Source organism: Thunnus thynnus, chromosome 23 (genome assembly GCF_963924715.1).
Source record: "Thunnus thynnus chromosome 23, fThuThy2.1, whole genome shotgun sequence".
Lineage (NCBI taxonomy): Eukaryota > Metazoa > Chordata > Actinopteri > Scombriformes > Scombridae > Thunnus > Thunnus thynnus.
Window position 1 is genome coordinate 25,658,974 of NC_089539.1, and position 22,200 is coordinate 25,681,173.

General features: G+C 38.4%; 2 protein-coding genes across 8 annotated transcripts in view; one reads left to right on the plus strand and one right to left on the minus strand.

Moving 5' to 3' along the window:
• The window catches only part of eps8a (EGFR pathway substrate 8a, signaling adaptor), a 45,666-nt gene extending 25,003 nt beyond the window's left edge, over positions 1-20,663 (plus strand). For 2 of the 7 annotated variants that reach the window (XM_067581996.1, XM_067581997.1), the window contains exons 7-22: positions 1-61; positions 141-280; positions 1,384-1,460; positions 1,752-1,878; positions 3,113-3,201; positions 3,291-3,365; positions 4,110-4,255; positions 5,004-5,187; positions 5,275-5,405; positions 6,573-6,684; positions 6,918-7,058; positions 8,136-8,159; positions 8,561-8,807; positions 10,216-10,402; positions 11,033-11,165; positions 16,212-20,663. The exon at positions 1-61 is cut by the window's left edge and continues 22 nt beyond it. In XM_067581996.1, the coding sequence (XP_067438097.1) occupies positions 1-61; positions 141-280; positions 1,384-1,460; positions 1,752-1,878; positions 3,113-3,201; positions 3,291-3,365; positions 4,110-4,255; positions 5,004-5,187; positions 5,275-5,405; positions 6,573-6,684; positions 6,918-7,058; positions 8,136-8,159; positions 8,561-8,807; positions 10,216-10,402; positions 11,033-11,165; positions 16,212-16,322 (1,985 nt within the window). In that variant the 3' untranslated portion in view covers positions 16,323-20,663. Of the gene's footprint in view, positions 62-140; positions 281-1,383; positions 1,461-1,751; positions 1,879-3,112; positions 3,202-3,290; positions 3,366-4,109; positions 4,256-5,003; positions 5,188-5,274; positions 5,406-6,572; positions 6,685-6,917; positions 7,059-8,135; positions 8,160-8,560; positions 8,808-10,215; positions 10,403-11,032; positions 11,166-12,938; positions 12,992-16,211 lie in introns of all 7 variants that reach the window. The other 5 variants (XM_067582002.1, XM_067582000.1, XM_067581998.1 and 2 more) reach the window with 5 other exon arrangements.
• Positions 1-22,200, minus strand: part of LOC137175993 (NACHT, LRR and PYD domains-containing protein 12-like) — a 190,581-nt gene that overhangs the window by 46,127 nt on the left and 122,254 nt on the right. The gene's annotated exons all lie outside the window — the stretch shown is intronic.

Here is a 22,200-nt window from a genome sequence, read left to right on the forward strand (position 1 = left end):
TTGAAAGTGCCATGATCGATGCCAAAGGAGGGAAAGTGAAGAAGAGGCCGGAGGCGCTCAAGTAAGAGCCAATCAGAAACCGGTCTGAGTTCTTATTTAACAGCGGATCGGCTGATAACCTGTCCGTCTGTTGTCTACAGGATGATCCTGAAGAGCGACGGCGCCATCCCCCCGCCCCCTGCCGCTCCCGCCCCCGAGCCCCCTGCAACGACGACCAATCAGGTGGACGTGAAGAGCCGAGTGGCCGCCTGGTCGGCCTGGACCAATGAGCAGCAAGACTGTGAGTGATGTCACTTCACAGGAGGGATATAAACTCAGTGGGCACTTTATTAGGAACTCCTGTGATGTCTAATCCATCCAATACAGCAGCTCTGCCATAAATTCTTCTTTTACAAAGCTTCTTTTCTTTTGTTGACGTTGTCAGAAAGGTGATAATTCTTTGTTTATTATTGAGGTGGTAGTGGTTGCTGGTGGACTCCTCCCCACTAACATACATGAGGAGAGTTCATATATGTTAATGGGATGTTCCTAATAAAGTGCTCGTCAGTGTATATGTGAGTTTTCAGTTAAAAGGATCCTGGAAACAGTAAAATACTGTGATGTTAAGAAACCAACACGGCTTTATTTGAATCCCCATCAGCTTCCATATAACGCTCGCTAGTCTTCCTGCGTCAACGCAACAACAACAACACAAACAGCAACTTAAAATTGATCAATAAAACAAGGAAAAGCAGAACAAGCCAAATATGAAGATCAGACAATAAGTGAAATAACTCCACATATGAAAAGATACAAAAACCTGTTAACACTAAACCAGCTGAACCAGTAAACACATCCTCTTCTTTCTGTTTCGGTCGTCCGTCCAGACTGAAACGGAGCTTTTTCCAAAACGTCCACCAGAGTGTTTAAATGTGAAAACGCCGGCGTGGTGTGGCAGTGCGTGCAGGAGAAACGGAGGAAGAAGAAGAAGAAACACGACGAGAACAACAACTCAGAAATGCTCCTTTTAGTATTCAGGTTTAATGTCGACAAAGTCTGCGTCAAACAAGTATTTCTCACCTTTGTGATGAACGTCAGTCTGTTCGTGACTCGTACAACATCTGAACTCACACTTTTGTTGGTACTTGTGTATAAATTTTCTTAATAACGAATCTGTTCATACGAGGGCGTCTTGCATGAATAAAGGATCCAAATCCTTCTTTCTTGTAAGAACCTGGTGCCTACATTACCCATAATGCAGTTGGAGATTGTAGTGTGTTATTCTAGTAGCGGCTAATGTAGCTACAGAGGTCTGCTAGCCTCACTTCTTTCTGTTTGTTTTCTTCTTCTACCTTTTTTGAAACACACTGACTCTTTTTAATAACGTCGTTTTTGTGTCCTCAGACGAGAAGCAGAGACAGTTGTTGTTGGACGAGGACGGACCGGTGGAGATGACGGCGGCCCGAGTGGACAGAGACGTGGTGAGACGCTTCATGTCGGCTGATCTAAGAGCAGCTGCTGCAGGTCACCGCGGGTCACAGGACGACACATAAAGGATTAAAGCCGACTGAAGAATGTAGTTTTGTTTGGATGTAATCAGAGTTCAGAAGCTTTGAGGGGAAATCTGGTTACATAAAGTCAGATATGAGGAGTGTTGCTGCGCTCTGCCCTGTTTAGTTTAGGTTTAATCATTAATCATCAGAGTAGAATAAATGTCAAACCTGAAGGTGAAACATTAAAAGATGACGGACGCAAACGTTTTGTTTTGGCAGCAAATCCTGAACCACATCCTGGACGACATCGAGTTCTTCGTCACCAAACTGCAGAAAGCTGCCGAGGCCTTCAACGAGCTCTCCAAGAGGAAGAAGACCAAGAAAGGCAAAAAGAAAGGTCCAGGAGGTGAGGAGGCCTCGGTGGCGTCTCAGGGCTTAAATGAAATGAAATGAATAAAAATGCAGACTAGAATAAAAACAGAAGATGAGCAGTCAGGTTAAAGCAACCAGAGAGTCACATTTTAAAGAGATGAATGGAGGATCTGATACTGAGAGTCAGTCACTGGATGTTAACTGGGAGCTGTGATGAATAGCAGTGATCCAGTCAGAGCTTTAAAAACAAAGAATCCAAACATTCTCAGGCTAAAAGTAGCCGCTAGCTGACAGAGTTAGAAGAAACTAAAAATAATATCTGTGTCCGTCTTTACTTCAGGACCCTCAGTTCTTAGTCTGAGACTGATTCACTAAGTATTTTAGAGCTGAAAGAAGCTCCTGCAGGTGATGAACATCCAGCTGCAGGACTTCAGAAACATTCAACAATAGTGAACTTTGTAAAGAATATTTTGATGGAAGGATTCAATCAGTGAACTTAAACAGCAGTCTGTCAGATTTATACATTAAACTAAAATACACTCGCTAAATAATCTCCAGCATGAACACATTTCATGGGATTAACTGGTGAAATAGTTTCTGTTTCATTCAGCTTGTACAGCTGAAAGACTGAATAAATATCTAATTGTGATTATTTTGACTGTCGGATTGTGATATTAGAGGGAATAATTAATTTTTGCATCATTATTCTCATCTTCACTGAAACATGAAAATGATTATGGTGAGATTATTGTGAGATTATTGTGAGATTATTGTGGGGATTTGTACCAAACACAGTCTTCAGTCTGTAGAATATGATGTGTAGGCCGAGACACGTTTCACCTTTTAACAAACATTGCGTAACAGTTTAGTGCTGATCAGGACGACTGGCGGTGAGATGAGACACTTTACAACCAATTATTATAAGTTTGCAAGAGTTTTAAGATGGAAGAAGCTTCTGAAGAAGAGTTTAAATATGAGTTTATATTCAGTGTTAAAGTGTTTATTGGTGTGTTTGAAACGTCTGCAGGACTAAAGTCAAAGATTAGAACCTGTTTTATTCTGGTTCAGACACGTTACAGCCTCCTGAAATACAACCTGCACATTTATGACGTTAACTCTCTAACTCTGACTCTTCATTGACAACTGATGGATCTTTTAACCACAACTCTCCTTTTTCATGTTTCTCTTTAAAATAAATAAATAAATAAATAAAACTTGTTTTCATGCCTCAACCTGAAACCAGTCACTGTGTGTCATGTGTCCACCAGAGGGCGTCCTGACTCTGCGGTCCAAACCTCCCGGTGAGGACGAGTTCGTCGACTGTCTGCAGAAGTTCAAACACGCCTTCAATCAGCTGGTGAGATCATCTCTGATCCTCTGATGGCACGAGTAAAGACCTGATTTTACTGTCCAGATGTTTGACTCTGTGTGTCTGTGTGTCTGCAGGGGAAACTGAAGGATCACATCCAGAACCCCAGCGCCGTGGATCTGATTCACTTCCTCTTTAATCCGCTCAGGATGGTCAGTCACACATCTACTTGTTCATCCAGACGTTTTCTCTTTCTGTCTCTGCTGTTCGTCTGTTTTCCTTTTTGTGGCACAGTTGAGCTTCCGTAGAAAAACACACTGAGTGACGTGAAGAAATCCTACATTTAAAGTTTAATATTTCATTAAAACAAATGTTTTTATGAAGGTAAAGAAGGAAAAAACACTTTTCCTCCTTCAGATGGACGTTTATCTGCAGTCTGTTCACCTGTCCTCTCACCTGTCCTCTCACCTGTCCTCTCACCTGTCTCACCTGTCCTCTCACCTGTCCTCTCACCTGTCCTCTCACATGTCTCACCTGTCCTCTCACCTGTCCTCTCACCTGTCTCACCTGTCCTCTCACCTGTCCTCTCACCTGTCCTCTCACCTGTCCCCTCACCTGTCTCACCTGTCCTCTCACCTGTCCTCTCACCTGTCCCCTCACCTGTCTCACCTGTCCTCTCACCTGTCTCACCTGTCCTCTCACATGTCCTCTCACCTGTCCCCTCACCTGTCTCACCTGTCCTCTCACCTGTCTCACCTGTCCTCTCACCTGTCCCCTCACCTGTCTCACCTGTCCTCTCACCTGTCTCATCTGTCTCACCTGTCCTCTCACTTGTCTCATCTGTCTCACCTGTCCTCTCACTTGTCTCATCTGTCTCACCTGTCCTCTCACTTGTCTCACCTGTCCTCTCACCTGTCCTCTCACCTGTCGTCTCACCTGTCTCCCCCGTCCTGCAGGTGGTCCAGGCGGGCAGTGTGGATCTGGCCCGCAGCGTCGTGGTTCCTCTGCTGACCAGAGAGGCCATCGACTTCCTTCACGCCTCGGGAACAGCGGAGGAGAGACACCTGTGGGTGACGCTGGGAGACGGTTGGACCAAATGCAGGTGAGGTCATGACGCGTCCGACACCTGTTCACAAGTAACGTCAACGTGATGGAGGAAGGAAACACGTCAGATGCTGATACTGATCTGCTGCTTCACACTTTTATATCTTGTCTTGTTGGATTTATGAATATAATAATAATCTATTGATCCAACATTCAGTTCAGTGTTTTCAAGAAATATGTTCGTTAAAACAAACATGACTCAGTTTGCTATTTCCAATGTCAAAAATAAAACCAGTACCTCAAACTCTCCTCCCATTAACACTTTAAATGGTTTCCACATCACTCTCGCTGAGTCATACAAATACATCAGGCTTCATATTCAACATGTGACTCAAAAATGAAACGTTAAACTCGTCTTCTTGTATAGAATTAAAGATTTTCTGTCTTTTCCAAACTGTTGTGCAGTCGACCTTCATGTCTGACTTGATGATGGAGATATTCTGTGTTTATCACAATGCTTCACACTTTATCACTAAAGACAACTATAGTACTCATCATTGTTCTCTGTATCACTGGGTAAGAAATATTCATCTCATATTTATCTATAAAGCTTCATCTCTTCTCTCACAATAACTACTGAACCTCACATATTCCTCTCTGAAGCTTTATTATCTGATGTTTTCATGTTTTTATTTTTGTGTTCTTGTCTTATGAATGTTTCTTGTTCTCAGCTCCGTCTTGATAAGAGAGATCTTAATCTCAACGAGACTTCCTGAATAGATAAAGATGAAATAATGTGTCTGCAGGTTGGAGTGGCCGAAGGATCATTACTTCCCTCCCTGTCTGCTGAGGTTTCGGGACGGCTGGGAGCCTCCGGCGTTGCCGTCAGTGACCCCGTCTCAAGACCAGGAGCTGAGTCAGCTGGCCGAGAGCCTCGCCAACGCTGACGTCCAGAGACAAGAGGAGCTGAGGTTCCGACTGGCTCAGGAGGTGAGACATCAGAGACCGCGTTTTCGTCGCGTCACACCCGACAACGTCACGTCCTGAATCTCGGCTTTACTTCCTGTCTCTCTGCAGCAGTCGACGGTGCAGAAGTTCCCTCCTGCAGACGGGTACGCCTTCAGCTCCGCCTACAAACGCATGCAGGTTCTGGACCAGGACTCGGCCATGGCCGCCTTCAAACAGGCCATCAGCCGCCATGTGGACCGGTAACTCTGAGGTCACAGGACGCCCTGGAGAACTGCTCCCACTTCACTGTTTCTAACTGCGATACTCTCTCCTGATCATCTCTTCAATATTTCCACTGATTCTTATTTTTATAAAAAATCTTTCAAGCTGAATTTTCTCTCTGAATCACATCTTTTTAATTTTAATATCTGTCAGTAATCTGGTGTGAAGTTGGGACACTTCTCCTCGGCTGCAACATTCCTCATGTCCACTAGCAGTCAGTGTTTCAGTAGTTAAAGTCATTAAATTAATAATCACAAGTCATCACGTTTACCCACCAAATTCAAAATGAAGTATTTGTGTGTTGAAATGTATAAATTGTGTTGAGTATTTGTTTCTTAGTTTTGTTTACTGTGTGTCTGCCTAAAGTTAATTGGTCGTAGTCGTACTGAAGCTAGTAGCTAAATAGATTTAAAAAACATATACGGTGGATCAATTAATAAATACTTACTGTAAACATACATTCAGTTGTTTTCTACAGAACCCATCAGGTTTCATAAAGAAGAAAAAACTAATTCCTGTGCATGAATTAGTGCTTTGTGCTCTCAAATTAATAGTTGGTTGGTCTGGAATTAATAACAAATTAGTAAACTGTGGTGTTGAGTTCTGGAATAAGTCATTTTTGCCCTAAAATAATCCAGAAATTAATGAATTTGTGCTCTCAAATGAATATGTTATTAGTCATGTGTAAAATGAGCCAAAACAATCAATTAATCTGCAACTATTTTTCCATCAAAAATGCCAAAATTTCACAGATGACATTTTCTTAAATGTGATGATTTGTTGCTTTTTAAAATGTAATATCTGATGATAAACTGAATATTTTTGTGGTTTTGGACTTTTGGTGGAATAAAATAATACATTTAAATATGTTAATTTATGTTTCAAGAAATTCTGATGGGCATTTTACACTTTTTTGTGACATTTTATAGACAAAATAATTAGTTTGGGAAAATAATTGGCAGATGAATCGATAATGAAAATAACCGTTAGCTCAAATTAATACGTTTGTGCTTTTGAATTCATAATAATAACAATTTTTTAATTCTATGTTCTGTTTTGTTTTTTGACACTTTCTGGACTCTGTATGTTTCTGTGAACATTGTCATCGGTTGAAACTAATGATGTGATTGGCTGATATGTTTCAGAAGTTTTGACGTTGACGACAGAGGCCAACCGAAACTGTTTGCCAAATCCAAATATGACTTTGTGGCGAGAAACAACACGGAGCTGTCGGTCCTCAAAGACGAGGTCGTCGAGGTAAACGAGCTTTTTATTGAAATTCTGAACTAATCGATCATTTATTTTATATATTGGTTTAAAATGTACAGACTTAAAAGGTCATTTACGTTATGTAGTGTTAAATTGCGTCTCATTTATTCATGTTCATGTTTCAATGATGCTAAAAACGGTTAATAAATGGTTTATAAGAGACTATACTGTAGTTATAAACAGATGTAGATGTTCTCTTGACTGAAACGTTGGTCTGTCAGGTTCTCGACGACAGGAAGCAGTGGTGGAAGGTTCGTAACGGCGGCGGGATGTTCGGCTACGTGCCAAACAACATCCTGGAGATCACCAAAGCTGTGGACATGACGGGCCGAGGAGAGCCCATCTACAGCCACACCATCCAGGTACACACACACACACACACACACACACACACACCTGCTGCTCACACCGGGACACCTGCTCCTTGTTTCATGTCACGTTTAAACCACCGTCTCATCTCAAGTCATGTGTTTTTATTTTTGACGTTTTGAAGCTTATGATGCCAAAGAAGGAGTTTGAGTTGTTTAAGGTAGGACGAGGGATGTGCGTGTGTGTTTCACGACTTCCTGTTTGCTTTGCAGTTCTTGCTCTTAAAGGAACAGTCTCACAGTTTATCAGAGTCGGATGAGAACGAGGATTAGTTTCAACCTCCTAAAATTGACCAAATAACAAAGCAAGTCTTGAATTTGCTCCCTAAAATGAGACTATTATGGGGAAATTATGCAATAATCCTAAATACTGAAACCTACTTCAACAGTAGCACAAGCCAAGAAGAGTATTTGTTCCTCATATATAGACGAGATTAGTTTCAGAATAAAAAATCTAAAATATACATAACGATGAATACAAAAATGTTCCCATTTATATGTAATAAATACAAAAATGTTCCCATTAATGTGCGCACCATTATATGGAAAATGCAAGGTGTAAACATGGCTGTAGTTTGTTGCTGGCTGGCACAGATTAAAGTGGTTTGTGCATCTGTTATACAGCAATATTTACCCCGAGTTTGCTAACATTAGCCACCATGAGCTAATGAGCGTTTTAAGATGCAGATTCAGGTTTTGTACTCCTTAAAAGTTCAACATTAGTTCATTGTTAACAACATAAAACATGTAAATCAAATGTTTTTCTCTTTTGATGGAGCTAAGCTAACAGTTTTCCCCTGCTTCCAGTCTTTATGCTAAGCTAGGCTAAGCTAGGCTAACCATGTCCTAAATCTTGTCTAATGATTTTGGTAAATGTCAGACTGCTCCTTTTAGTGGTTTTTTTAGGATATGATCTTTATGTTTAGTTAAGTAATAGAAGCTCATTACAGAAGTAGACAGTATTTACTGTATCTGTAGTTGTAGAGAGTTTGAAGTGAATAAAACATCATGTTTCACTGTTTCTTCATCACCATGTTTATGTTTTATGTTTGTTTCATTTCACGTTTCCAGCAATTACTGGGAGAGTTGAACGAGGTAAACTACAAACCGACAGACAGACAGACAACACGTCTTTAAAGAACTTCATAGATTTCAGGTTTAGAAGTTTAAGTGAAGTCTGAGAGTAACTGGACAGAAACACAGTCAGGATTTTAAAGGGTTAATTCACCCAAATGACAAAAATATGCTTTTTTCCTTCATACTACTGATGGCATGAAGTTATTTTCAGTTTTAAGAGCTCAGAATCTGAACTATCCCTTTAAGGATAATCACCTTGATTAATATGTTTGTGATTAAATGTTGCTGATTGTAAATCCAGTATTTGGAGGAAGTGTCTTCTGTCTTCTTCCTTCAGACTTCACTGTAGATCAGCAGGAAGTGTAAACATGTAAAATCTGTATTTGTCCTCTGAAGAACCGTCCTCTGTCCTCTGTCAGAAGCAGACCACCAGGACGGACTTCATCCCCAGTAAACCCGCAGCGACCCCGATGCCTCCGGCCCCCATGCCCCCCCCTCCGGCCCCCGCCAGGCTCCCCACGCCGCCGCTGCCGCCGCCGGCCGCCGAGCCAGCCAGGCCGGTCACCAGCAGCAGCTCGGTGAGCCGCCAGAACAGCACGACGTCCAGCGACAACGGCAGCGTCGCCATGAGAGACCACAACAACCAAAGACCCGCCCCCGTCAACCGTGAGTCAAAACCAGGACACAAAGAACGATCCTCACAGCGTCGTGAAGCACGGCGGCGTTTCAGTCTAGCTACGTTTTTTATGTCTCCACGCCGGCGACCGCCGCGGCCGGAGGCGTTATGTTTTCAGGTTGTCTGTCTGTCCCATCATGAACGTGATATCTCTGGAACGCCTTGAGGGAATTTCTTCAAAGTTGTTCAAAGAGTCCAAGTGTTGGGTTTCACACAAATGTCTGAAGTGAGGACATTAATATCCAAAAGATCAAAGGTCAACTTTACTGTGACATAATGTTCTGAGGAGCCGAATGAATCCAGACAGACATGGATGTAAATGTTACCTGTTGGCGATTTTATTTTATTTTACCTGATTTATTGTGTAAAGCGTCTTTGAGTATTTAGACGTTCACAATATTTAGAGGAAAAAAAAACTTTCAAGAATGAAAAGTTGTAAAGTTGAAAATGATGTCATGACATTTTGAGAACAATGTTGTAAAATTTTAATCATAATATTTTTCAATAATATTGATGAAATGGTAACTTTGCTTACAGGATTTTAGTGCAGCAGCCTACATTATGAAATAAAAGCACTCTGAGAATTTAGTCGCAATATTACGAGAAAGTTGTTGAGAACAAATTTGTGGCATTTTGAGAATAGTTGTAATATTCAAATAGAAAACAAAATGTCAGGATTAAAAAGTTGTAATATTTGCAGAATTAAATATTTCAGAAATAAAAGTCATAATATTGGAGAATAGTGGATATATTTTTTTAAAATGATGTCATTCTAGTTTGAGAACAAGTCAAATTTCAAATTCTTAATATTTCTCAAAAAATATTCAGACACAGTTGTAATATTTGAGGAATGATTAGATCGAGTTTTAGTGCAACGAGTCACATTATTAAAAGAAAAAGTCATAATGTGATGAGAATGAAGTTGTAATATTTTAAAAACAGTCATTATATTTGAATAATAGTCATAATATCTACAGAGAAAAAGTTACTCTGCGGAAAAGTTGTAGTATTACAGAAAACGGTTGCTATGACAACAAAATGCCTTGTGTTACGATTATATTTGGTATGTTAGAGAGATTTTGAGCATTGAAGTAAAACACTTTTCATTCTTCAGATATTGAGACCAGAGTTTCAATTAATCTGCAGTTATTCATTTTTCCAGCTTCTCAAAGGAGACAGTTTGTCATATTCGATAATAAACAGAATATGTTTGTTGGTTTTTTGTGATTGTGACAAGCATTTCTCACTTTTTTTTCTGACATTTTGTGTACAAAATTATTAATCAAGACAAAAAATTGGTAGATAACTCGATAACAACAGTAATTGTTAGTTGCAGTATTTTCTATGAATATAATGATTTTTGGGTTGATACCGGTCTGTCTCTGCTCCTGTGTGCAGGCAGGAAGTCCAACATGGAGGAGGTTCAGGACGAGCTGATGCACAGACTGACTCTGGGTCGCAGCGCTCAGAAGAAGTTTCCGATTTCTTCTCGCAGCAGCAGCAGCCTGGCGTCCGCCAGCATCTCGTACGACTCGTCAGCAGACGAGGTCAAAGCCTGGTTAGAGACCAAAGGCTTCAGCCCAGTGTGAGTCTCTGTTCATACACACTTAGTTCTATTATATATGTATTATTATATATAATGTTAGTGGGAGCTGATGCACTGAAATAAGTTGGTTCTCAAAGTCTAACTTTACTTTTAACGTTATCAGATGAAGAGAAATGTCCTCCCTTCATCCTAGAAACGTCTTTGTGCTCCCTCATGGCAGAGTTTACATCTCTGATCAGTCTGATCTCCGGCTGTGATTGGCCGCCGCAGCCGCAGTGACGTCGGGTTGCGTTTCTCCAAAAGTTGACTCTGGCTCGACTCTCCGGCTGCAGTCCGGTGCGGCGCCACAGCAGCCAAAACGCACTACCCTTATTCAGATGAACTAGAATGACTAGTGTTTTCGCCGCACCGCCTGATTTGCTCTGAATACGGCCTTTAAGTCAAAACTATGATGTACTACGTCAAAATTACAAGATAATTAAGATTATGACAAAATTCAAAATTAGGAGATAGAACATCAAAAATATGACTTTTTATATCAAAATAATTTTTTGGGATGTTAAGCCAAAATTATGACACAAGAAGTTAAAATGATGACTTTAAATGATACGCCTTGAACATTAAAATTGTGACGCTTGGTTTAAATTTTGGGACGTCTCCTCCCTGCAGCACCATCACCAGCCTCGGCGTGCTGACCGGCGCTCAGCTCTTCTCCCTCAACAAGGAGGAGCTGAAGACGGTTTGTCCCGACGATGGAGCTCGAGTCTTCAGCCAGGTCACCGTCCAGAAGGCGGCGCTGGAGGTGGGTGTCGCCGCTCGTACGTGATGTCATCACCATCACCAAAACAGATTCGTATCACAATAAATTCTTAAATATCTCATTTAAGAATTTAGAGGGAAAAAAAAACACACATACAAAAATGTCAGTAATGGCTTCATGAAACAATCATTGATTATGAATCATTATTTATGAAAAATGTCTTTATTTTATAGACAGATTATAGATGTTGGAAATAATAAATTCAGTTCAGTTTAGTGTCAGAATGTCAGTCAGTCTTTAAAATGGCCATAAATCCTTAAAAGCTTCTTAAAGAGTGTTTAACTGTTTTGAGTGAGCTGGTTATTGGATATATATTGGATATATTGAATATATATTGAGTATTATTGAATATAGTTGGATATATATTGGGTACTATTGGGTATATATTTGGTATTATTGGATATATATTGGGTACTACTGGGTATATATTTGGTATTATTGGATATATTTTGGGTATTATTGGGTATATATTTGGTATTATTGGATATATTTTGGGTACTATTGGGTATATATTTGGTATTATTGGATATATTTTGGGTACTATTGGGTATATATTTGGTATTATTGGATATATTTTGGGTATTATTGGGTATATATTTGGTATTATTGGATATATTTTGGGTATTATTGGATATAGTTGGATATTATTGAATATGTATTGGGTATTATTGGGTATATATTTGGTATTATTGGATATATTTTGGGTACTATTGGGTATATATTTGGTATTATTGGATATATTTTGGGTACTATTGGGTATATATTTGGTATTATTGGATATATTTTGGGTATTATTGGGTATATATTTGGTATTATTGGATATATTTTGGGTACTATTGGGTATATATTTGGTATTATTGGATATATTTTGGGTATTATTGGGTATATATTTGGTATTATTGGATATATTTTGGGTACTATTGGGTATATATTTGGTATTATTGGATATATTTTGGGTATTATTGGGTATATATTTGGTATTATTGGATATATTTTGGGTATTATTGGATATAGTTGGATATTATTGAATATGTATTGGGTATTATTGGGTATATATTTGGTATTATTGGATATATTTTGGGTACTATTGGGTATTATTGGATGGTGTTGTACAGACGTTAGCTCAGGCTACAGTTCTTGCAGATCGGAGAGCTTCCAGTCAGCTAACTGGTTCATCAGACAAACAAGAGCAGCAGCAAACAGGGACGAGCTCAACAGCTAAAAAAAAAAAAAAAAAAAAATACTACAACACCCATGAGTCTCTGCTGCTGTTGCCATGGAGATGAAGCCAGTTAAAGGTGAAACTCAAAATGCTTTGTCGTTGAGTTTTTTTAGCAAAACACGTTTCCATAGTTGCTGAATTCATCCAAAACGATCTCTGTGATTGGATGTTTGTTGCTGAAATGCACCCTGGGAGACGTAGTTGACTTCTCTCCTTCAGTTTTTATGTCCACAGGTTGTCCTATCACGACATAAACTGGTCACAACTCCTTAAGAACCAGGTTAAAGCATCCTTATCAAACACGTTGACAGGTTTATGCTGAAACAAACAAATATCAATACACTTATCCTCTAAAATCTCTGTTTTCATATGTTTTTGAGAGCTATAGTTTATGTAGCATGTTAGCTCGTTCCTGTTTGTCGCTGTGTGTTTTGTATCTGGAAGCTTTGGTCTGTTGAGGGTTTCTGTCTTTACGTTTTCTATCCCCCAACTCTGGCAAGGTCTGGTGTGTGGTGTCTATTTCCCACCTGCAGGTTTTCTTCTGACCCTCCTTTGATCTTCTGATTCTGTTACCACATTCATTAAGGTATCGTGTTCACATACAGATGTTCATGACTCGGTTCTGTTGGCCAGATTTACAGGAATAATAGATTCCATCAGATGTAAGGCTTTGCTTTTGGTGTTATCAAGCTGATTTTCTCAGTCTGATGACACAGATAAAATCCAAAATACTTGACTTTGACACCTGTCACATGTGACTTCACTGGGACTTGTTATCGTCCCCAAGTCCAAAAGTAAAAAGATTTTCTAAAAAATTTCCATCAACCGACTCTTTTCTTTCTCTTCTTAAAAACATAAATACTTTAAATCAATACGACAGCAGCCAATCAAGTTGTTTGATTCATGGACCTGTTGGACTAGACTTTGGACTTAGGTTGGGATTTAACTGACTTGGGGATTTGTTGGTCTTGATTTGGGACTAAACTGCCTTGACTAGACACCTAACTCTCCTGTCTTGGGACTTGTTGGCCTCGACTTGGACTTGATTTGAGACTTGTTGGCTGTGACTAAGGACTTGTCGCACTTAAGACTTATTGGATTTGACTCGGGACTTGTTGGTCTTCACTTGATGCTCAGCTGGCTTGACTTAACTTGAGACGTACTGTTCTTGACTTGAAATGTCAACTGTCTTTACTTGGAACTTAAGTTGGGGACCAACTAATCCCCTTGACTTGGGACTTGTTCGTCCCTTTGGGTCGTACTCATGTTGCCGTCAGCTATAGTTCTCTTATAACATCTTGAATCTGGCCGTCAGGACGAGTCTGCACTCGTTTCATGTGTAGCAGCATTTTAAGGTAGCGTCAGTAAACTTCCTTAAACCCCCCTGAATGAACCAGCTCCAGAACATCCCGCTACGCCTGTTGACCTCTGACCCTGTACCCAGGTCTCTAAACCTCACCTGTCTCCCTGTGACCCCCCCCCCCACTACCCAAAGAGACCAGGATGTAGAGATTCTATTGGCTGGAATGAGATCTGAAGAGACGAACAAGTTTAGATTTGATTAGCAGTAAGCTAATCGTATGAGTTGGTCCGAATGGCCACATCACATCAACTCAACATCAACTCACTCTGACAAAACACCAGTTTTTTGTACAATCTGGGTGTTGTTTTATTTTACAGGTTTGATTTTCATTAACATCTGTTCTAAAACCATTCAACTCCCCAACTTCAATGATAAGATTTGGAAATTCAACAGCATCAGCATGTAAACAAAGTTTAACAATAGATTTGAAACCAAACTATCTTATGTTTTAAGGTTGGAGAAAAACTTGATTGTGATTCTTCTCTGTTATGATTCTAAAATGGTTCAAAGGTTCCAAATGTCAACTTTTGTACATCATCAACAATGTTTTAGTTTCTCTGGTGATGTCATGATCCTGTTTTTTGACCCTATACTTATATAAATATACCTAAATGCTGATTAAATATGAATCTATAAGTTATGTTTCATATTGAAATCTAGTGAACTAAAAACATAAATGCAGTAAAAACCTGAAATAAGAAGCCATTTTTCTACTTAGTGAAAGATTCCCAACCCTAAATACCAAACATGCACTCAAAATGTCCTCTGTAATATGAATCTGTGTACGTTCAAATATACGGAAAGTACAGTAGGTCAAAAATCTAAACGGAATTGGTTTTCAACCCCGACCCCACTTTTCACTTTCAAATATTTTTTTTTTTATATTTGTCATCAAGGATAAGAATGATAAAATAGGAAATATTCAAACCCAGATTGTACAAAAACTGATTTTTTTAAAAAAAAATATATATTTTGTGAAGAATGCAACTATAAAGCTTTACTCTAAGAGATTTCATTCTGCTTCATCATGTAGATAAAGTTTGTGTAGTTTCATAGTTTTCAGAGATTCCTACAAATCCAAAGACCGGCAGCCTTTTATTTATTATTTAAACTAAACACTCCAAACATTTTGTTATTTTTAAACAAAAATATATCCTCGCTGTGATATTGAGCTATGATTTCTGTATTGATCCTGTGTGAACAGTGTTGGTAAGTAGAAACCAGTGATAATGTTTCTGTGGGGATCTCTGGATCAGCTTTTAAAACTTTATTTTACCTGAAAAGCTTGAAGCACCTTTTCACCTGCAGCCGGTTGCACAAAGATCAGACATCAGTTATGCATTAATTATATTAATAATATTAATTATGTCTGTATTTTTTCAGTGTTTATTTATACAAATTATCTTAAAGTATTAATTTTAATTGTGTGATTATTTAAACATTTATTTTATTTTTTTGATGAATAAGTCATGTTTTGTCTTCCATATATTTCTGCTTTCAACAATTTTTTTTTAAATGATCTGACTTTATATCAGACTACAGACCAGTTGAATGAGACTGGTTTATATCTCAGTATACCAGTCTAACAGATCTTTGTGTGACCAGTTTAGAAAGCCTGAGAGGAAACAGTTTGTTTTTTACCCAGCATGCACCTTGACTCAACCAGCTGACTGTAGAAATGTTCACCCTCACGCTCTTTACAGCTCGCAGCGGCAGACGCCAAACGCTTCGTGAGATCTGTGAAGACCACTGGCTGTTTTTACATGAAGCTTTTAAAATCTAATTTTAATAATAACATTTTTTATTTTCTAAGTATTTGTTCTCTTTGCACACGTGCTGCTGGTGTTTACTGAAGAGTTTGGTCACGTTAGTTTGTTTAGAAACGGCTCCAAAGACTAATAACGGAGACTATCAGGTATAAATCAGGGTTTTGGATACACATGAGATTTATTGACAAGACGAAAAATATAGAAAATCACCAGAATGATCCTTTAAACATAAAAAGTACAGACGACACTGTTGAGTGATTTTTATTTCAAATGTGATCATGAATGAGATTTTCTTACTTTTTGAACAGAACCTAGAAGTTCTGGTTTCGGCAGAGGGAGCTCGTTATGTTCATGCAAAGATGGGAGATATTTTTTTTTTTAGATATAGACTCATGTAACCACAGCCAGTGTCTGAACAACCAGAAGATTTTCTCAAAAATCTTCTGCCTTCCAGCAGTGCAGGACAGCAGGACGCTCGCTAGTTTGCTGGCAGAGACGCTCAGTCGCTTCAAAGCAGCGAGACTCAAGAGATGAAGATTTTTTTTTCCATTTTGTGTTTTGAGTTCATGTCGTCTAACCAGCTGTTTGTCTCTGCTTCTCTGCTCTGCTTTCCTCCCTTTTGCTCTCTGGATCTTCTCTCCATCTCCTCCTGTCTTCCCTCTCTGTGTCTCCAGAAGAGTTCAGGCTCTGAGCTCCAGGAGATCATGAGGAGGCGGCAGGAGAAACTGGCAGCCAGCACCTGTGATTCAGGGGTGGAGTCTTTTGACGAAGGCAGCACCCACTGAGCATCCACATGGCTTCCCTCCTTCCCTCCCCTTCCTCCTTTACTTCATTTTTTAATTTCTTTTCAAACTGCAGCCTGCTGTTTTCTCATACTCTTGATCCTCAGGCGGCGGCTGACCATGCAGAGTTTGTGGAGATCATGCGGCGCCGGCAGGAACTCCTCAGCTCGTCTCCATAGAATAAAACAACCTTTGGACCGTCCAGTATGTCGGGAACACACAGAATATTCTGCCATGTTTGCCTGAAGCTCATGTGAACACTTTTTGGGATTCTGGATGATGTTTTCTCTTCAACAGATGTTGAAAAGTTTTGTTGGTGTTTTGTAAAAAAAAGAAGTGAAGAAAGGCTGCTCAGTGGCTCATTTTCCAAAGCGAAACCCTCTCAGTATTAATTGTAGAACGGCTGGTATGTTTTTATTCTCAGTTTGTGCTTCACATTTGTTTTATTACATTTGAGTCACAGCGTTCAGCATCTGTTTTTCTGAAAAATAAATGATCTCCAAAAAACTTTGAAAGTTGTTACACTTGCTGCAGTTTTGAAGGTATTTTAGAAAATCCTCAGAGACTCTGGACCACCTGGTTACACATCTCTCTGCTCGATTTGTACAACATAAAACAAACTTTAATTTTATCTGTATTAATTTAATTATCCTGAGAAAACACACTTAACTCTTGATCTCAAGATAAAGGGATAAAAAAAAAACTTACTAATGTAGCAACTATTCTCAGCTGCTATATGAAAATATATATATAAAAAAGAAGAATGTATATGTATAGATGATACCTGATGATGAAACTACAAGATAAATGTTTTCACGGCGTACAAATGTCACTTTAGTCGTACAGCAGATCAAATGTTTTTAAATCCAGATTGTTATAAAAATACAGAGTCCTCAAAGATATTTCCTGTATGTAGAAGATATTAACTTGTTTATACAAATGGTCTTGTGGGAACAAGATGTTTTTGTAAGCACAACTTATTATAAATGGTATCTTCACACTAGATGCTGTCTATAACAGTAATATATAATGCTCATATTATGTGTATGTTGTTGCAACAAGGTCATATTTTGTACGTGCAAGATAGTATTTATATCCAACCAGGGAATATTTAGATACTATAAGTTTTACTGAAGGTCAACTGCAAAACTACAGTGTTGTTCAGAAAAACTGAAACTCTGTGACTTGAATGTAATGAGAATATTTGAGAGGCACAAACTGGGGCTAGTAGTTGATATGACTGATGGGTTGATATATTCAGAAAACAAAAGAAATTTAAAACGTAGTAAATGTTGGCCTGAACATACTTGTTCTAGATCATAGACTGGTAAATATAACTGTACATTGCAGATTATTTGGGCCAAGAGAATTATGATATTCACAGTATATATACTCTTTTTATTTTATGGTTATTCCAAAAGTTTAAATAACTTCAATAAATTGATGATAGAACAGATCAGCTGAAAAAGCAAATAAGTGAAAATTCTGTCCTTGAAATGCACAAGAACTTTATTATAATGTCTAATTTATGAGCATCCTGTGATTTAGAGTTAGTGACGCAATCATTAAGAAACAGATTTCCAGATGATATTAGATTTGGTGATCAGCATTTTTGCACAATAATAAAAATGTTAATGTTTCTCAGCCGAAGGCGATCGAAGAATCAAACCTGTAGAATGATTCAGAATCACAGTTTAGTATTTTTAATGACTGTAGGTTGTTTAATTAACTCTCTGTACAGATGCTACAAATCTGTTTCTGCTGACTCTTTCTTGAAGAGGTCAAAGGTCGTCCAAACTCTGAAATGAATGTAGTCTGCTGACTCAGCGAAGCTCCCACTTTGAACTTCATGGATGTGATTACTTCAGGCTCCGCCGACAGCAACAGGTAGAGACAGTTTCATTAGTCATCTTACGTCATCATGTGTCACCGGGTAGATTAAAGTGACGGTTTGTTATTAATCATGTTAAGTTACAGACTGACTGATATTTATATGTTATTAAAGTCAGTTAATGACGACTTGTAAAAGCTCTGAGACTGAATGGTTACTGATCTTAAATAATATGTAACAGTTTGGCAGTTTTGTGGACAAAATACCAAATTAATGCACGTTAAAAAAAAAAATGTAAGTAAGCTACTATTTAAACTGCTTTCTGCAGAGAGAACGGGAAGTGTTTATGGATTATTTCCTTTTTAAAGTTGCTTTGGAAATCAATCAAAAACTCTTCTAGAAGCTTGGTGACGTGGTGACTAGTCATATGACTAGTTGGTGAACTGCTGTAGCTAGCTGGCAAGCTAACCACTAATTGTCACAACGGTTCTCCCTGCTTCTTACTATTTTCTCTGTACTGTGCCGTTAACTAACGGTGAGTTAGCAAGTCCGTTAGCATAGCTTAGTTGCTAACAGGACAGTTCATTGTACTACAGAGTACCATACTCAGTTCAATAAATCTGGATGTTAGCAACACAGCTAATAAGCTATGATAGCTTCCTCCATTTTTGGACTCTCCCGCTCTCCGTCCCTCAAAAGTCAGCTCTGTCAGGACGACTTGCTATTGGTCAATTACGCAAATCCACAGGTCAAAAATCACCAAAATGGAGTTTAAGTTGATGTAAAAATTTCCGCAAATTTACTTTCAATCCCAGCAAGAAAATCCTCTGTTCGCTGTGGTTCTGAAGGAATTAACTAAATTAAATGCTGGTGTGATCTAGCTTAACGCTAGCAAGAGAAACGTTTCGGCTCAGTGATTCATCCAGCTCATCATGACTAAATGCTGCAGCATCTCTGGCTCTGTAGTAGACAAAGTGTCAAACACTTCTTTTCTCTTTTTCAGTTATGTTGAAGAAAAAAAAGCTGTTATAGCATTTCTGACAGTTAGCAGAGCTTCTGTCACTCTACTTATTTTAGCCGTGGAGTGCTGGACACAATAATATGATGCTAATCTAACACATCGGGGCTGCCATCACTTCAGTAAGTTGACTAATGGGACAAAACACTAAACAGTTGTATAGTTGGAGTTCTGCTTCTCAATATCCTGTAAATTCTCAAATAGTTGCCCCAATGACCGAGAGAACAAAACCTTTATTATTTTATTTCCAGTTTGCCAGTTAATGCAAGCTCATCACTTCCTCCATGTTTACCTGCTGTCTTGATAAATTCAGTATAATGTTGTATAATGTTCATTTCTACAACAGCCATGTCATACTCACTGCTGTTCAACGCTCGCCAAGTTTCCATCCAAGTGTAGCACAAATGCACTTGCGCTTTGAATCGCTCCTTATTTCCAATCACTTCTACTTTGCTGTTTTTGTTATCAATGTTAAATTCTGTCAATGAACTTGAACTATTTCTGATGTTTCCATCAATGCTGCTCAATGAACATAATCCCAACCTTTCAAGATAGACTTTTAGTGTAAAAATTAACAGGAAGTTTTTGAGTTTTGTTGAGGACAATCAAAAAAAAAATCAAAGAATTGAAAAAAAATAGCAAATGAAAACTGTATCAAAGACAGAAGAGAAAGTGGTGAGTTTGACTTGACTCTGTTGTTGGAAATGTACATTGCTCAACACTTAATTTACCATATGAGACATCATAGTACAGGTAATTCTCCCAATATTCAGTTATTTTTGTTTCTTTTTTTTTACCTGGATTTCATTTGTTCGTGCAGGCCACGAACTTGCTCAGACTTGGATGTTATTTGAGAATTTACAGTAAACTCGTAATCTGTATATGTTGTCTTGTAAACAGTGACCAAAAGCTGTTAAGAAGTTGGTTAAATGTTGGAAAACCATCAGCGAGCAAAAAAAGATTAAATCTACAAACACAAACTTAATAACACAATGACTGTTTTTGATTAAAGCACCAGATCATCCACTGTAGCTGGAGAAAATGTATATATATATATTAAATATGTACTGTATATGCTTGCATATAAAAAAATCAGCCAGTACACTCTTTACTCACTGTCGCATTGATTGTATTGACTTTGTTTTACACTTATGCACTTAAGTTTCTGGGGACATTTCCTGGTTGACTATAAAGGATGTGAAAAGTGGAAAAAACAAATGAAATGTCTGTCTGAAACTGTAGCACAACACTGTAATAACATTAACGATTAAAGCTGGGTAGTTTTACAGTTTGTGGATAATTGCTGTTAATGAGAACAGAGTAAAGTTGCTTTATTTAGTGAACTGTCCTCGTACTCAAACTGTTCTAGAAGCCAATCAGAAAGAAATGTTAGCGAGAATTCACTACAAAAATGCATTTGTACGTGTATAGTTTTCATTGTGCCTTTTCCATATAAATCTGCTCATTCTGCAATAAAACATTTACAAAAATGTCATCATCGTGTTTATACTCCCCGACCCTGATGTCTGCTGGACTATGCTGAAGAAAAGCCAATGGAAACCAGGACAAACCCAGTTTTTAGTAGGATTTGTCTACTTATTCTTTGATCAGATAATTCTTACCAAAATCATTTGTCCATTTTTAGACTTTATTTTACTCAGACAGTTCTTGTACGGCTGCTTGTGTTTAAATATTTTACATTTAATAAATTTGGCTGCTTTTGTCCAATGATGGGAAGGATGGGAAGGTTTACGTTACCAAATTGCAAAAGCCACTATTTTATTTATAAAATAGGGTTGAGTGTCTTAACAAGCCACAGAGCGTGATATTTCTAGTCAGCAACTGTTTATCTGTCACCTTTAAAATCGATCAGCTCTTACTGTAAATTTAAACAACAAAGAAACTTTCAGATGTTCACTTAATGTCACTTATGCCCTCTGTCTGTCTGATTGTCCAAAAATTGTTTCGTTGAAGAAGGAACTCCGCTCTGTTTAACTGTGTTGTTTGAAAAATACACAGTGGGCTGTGTACTTTTTACATAAAGAATCTCGTGTAAATTATCTTAGCTAGCTGGATACTCAGCGGTTGACAAGAGTAAACGACAGATAGCTGGTGAACAAGCTGTCTTCAAACTTTTAATCTCGTCATATCACTGTTTTAAACATTTCACTGTAAAGTCTTTCAATACGGACCTCCACGATTCAGAGCTCTGAAGCAATTTGTTCCTCTAGTTTGTGAAGCTAATGTAACGTTAGCTTAAACAGCTAGAGTGCTAAGCTGTCAACTGTGACATTAGGGTGCCATGCCATTGGTCTGACGGCCCCATTATTCCGAAATCCCGATAGTTTGCTAAACTTCCATTGGACCGAAGGCCCGTTAGTCTGATGGCATGTTACCCTGAAAAGAAAAGCCCTCTGCTCCGAAAATACACATTCTCCCGGGAGTTTTTAGCCTTTTTTAGTTTATTTTGACCTGCAAACACGAAGATACTGTTTACAGTATGCTTGCTAACCCTAACCCTTGTGGGAGCAATGGGCTTATGTTTTCGGGATAACGGGCCGTCAGACTATTGGGCTTTCACTCCAATGGGAGATTTTTAGAACTATTGAGATTTTGGGCCTTCAGACCAATGGGCAGTCTCCGTCATCAGGAATTATCAGTCAGACATCTGATAACTGATGTGGTTTATCAGCAGATTGATATTAATATTATAACCAATTATATAAATGTTATCAGTAAATACAACAGCAGTGCAAAACAAAACATTTTGATATTAAACAGACACATTTTGTATTCTAGCAGATGTCAGGAGCGGACCAAATGTTGAGATTAATGCAAGAGACAGGACTGTAATACTAACATTTAATATTTTTGACGTTATCCCAAATGTCTTGATTGTAACATAAATGTAGGCAGTGATATTTTACTACTTTACCAAATTTGAATTTCATGATTATATTTAAATATTACTGAATGATGTCAAGTATACAACTAAAGTAATATTTTAATAAACATGAGCTAAATTGGTCACA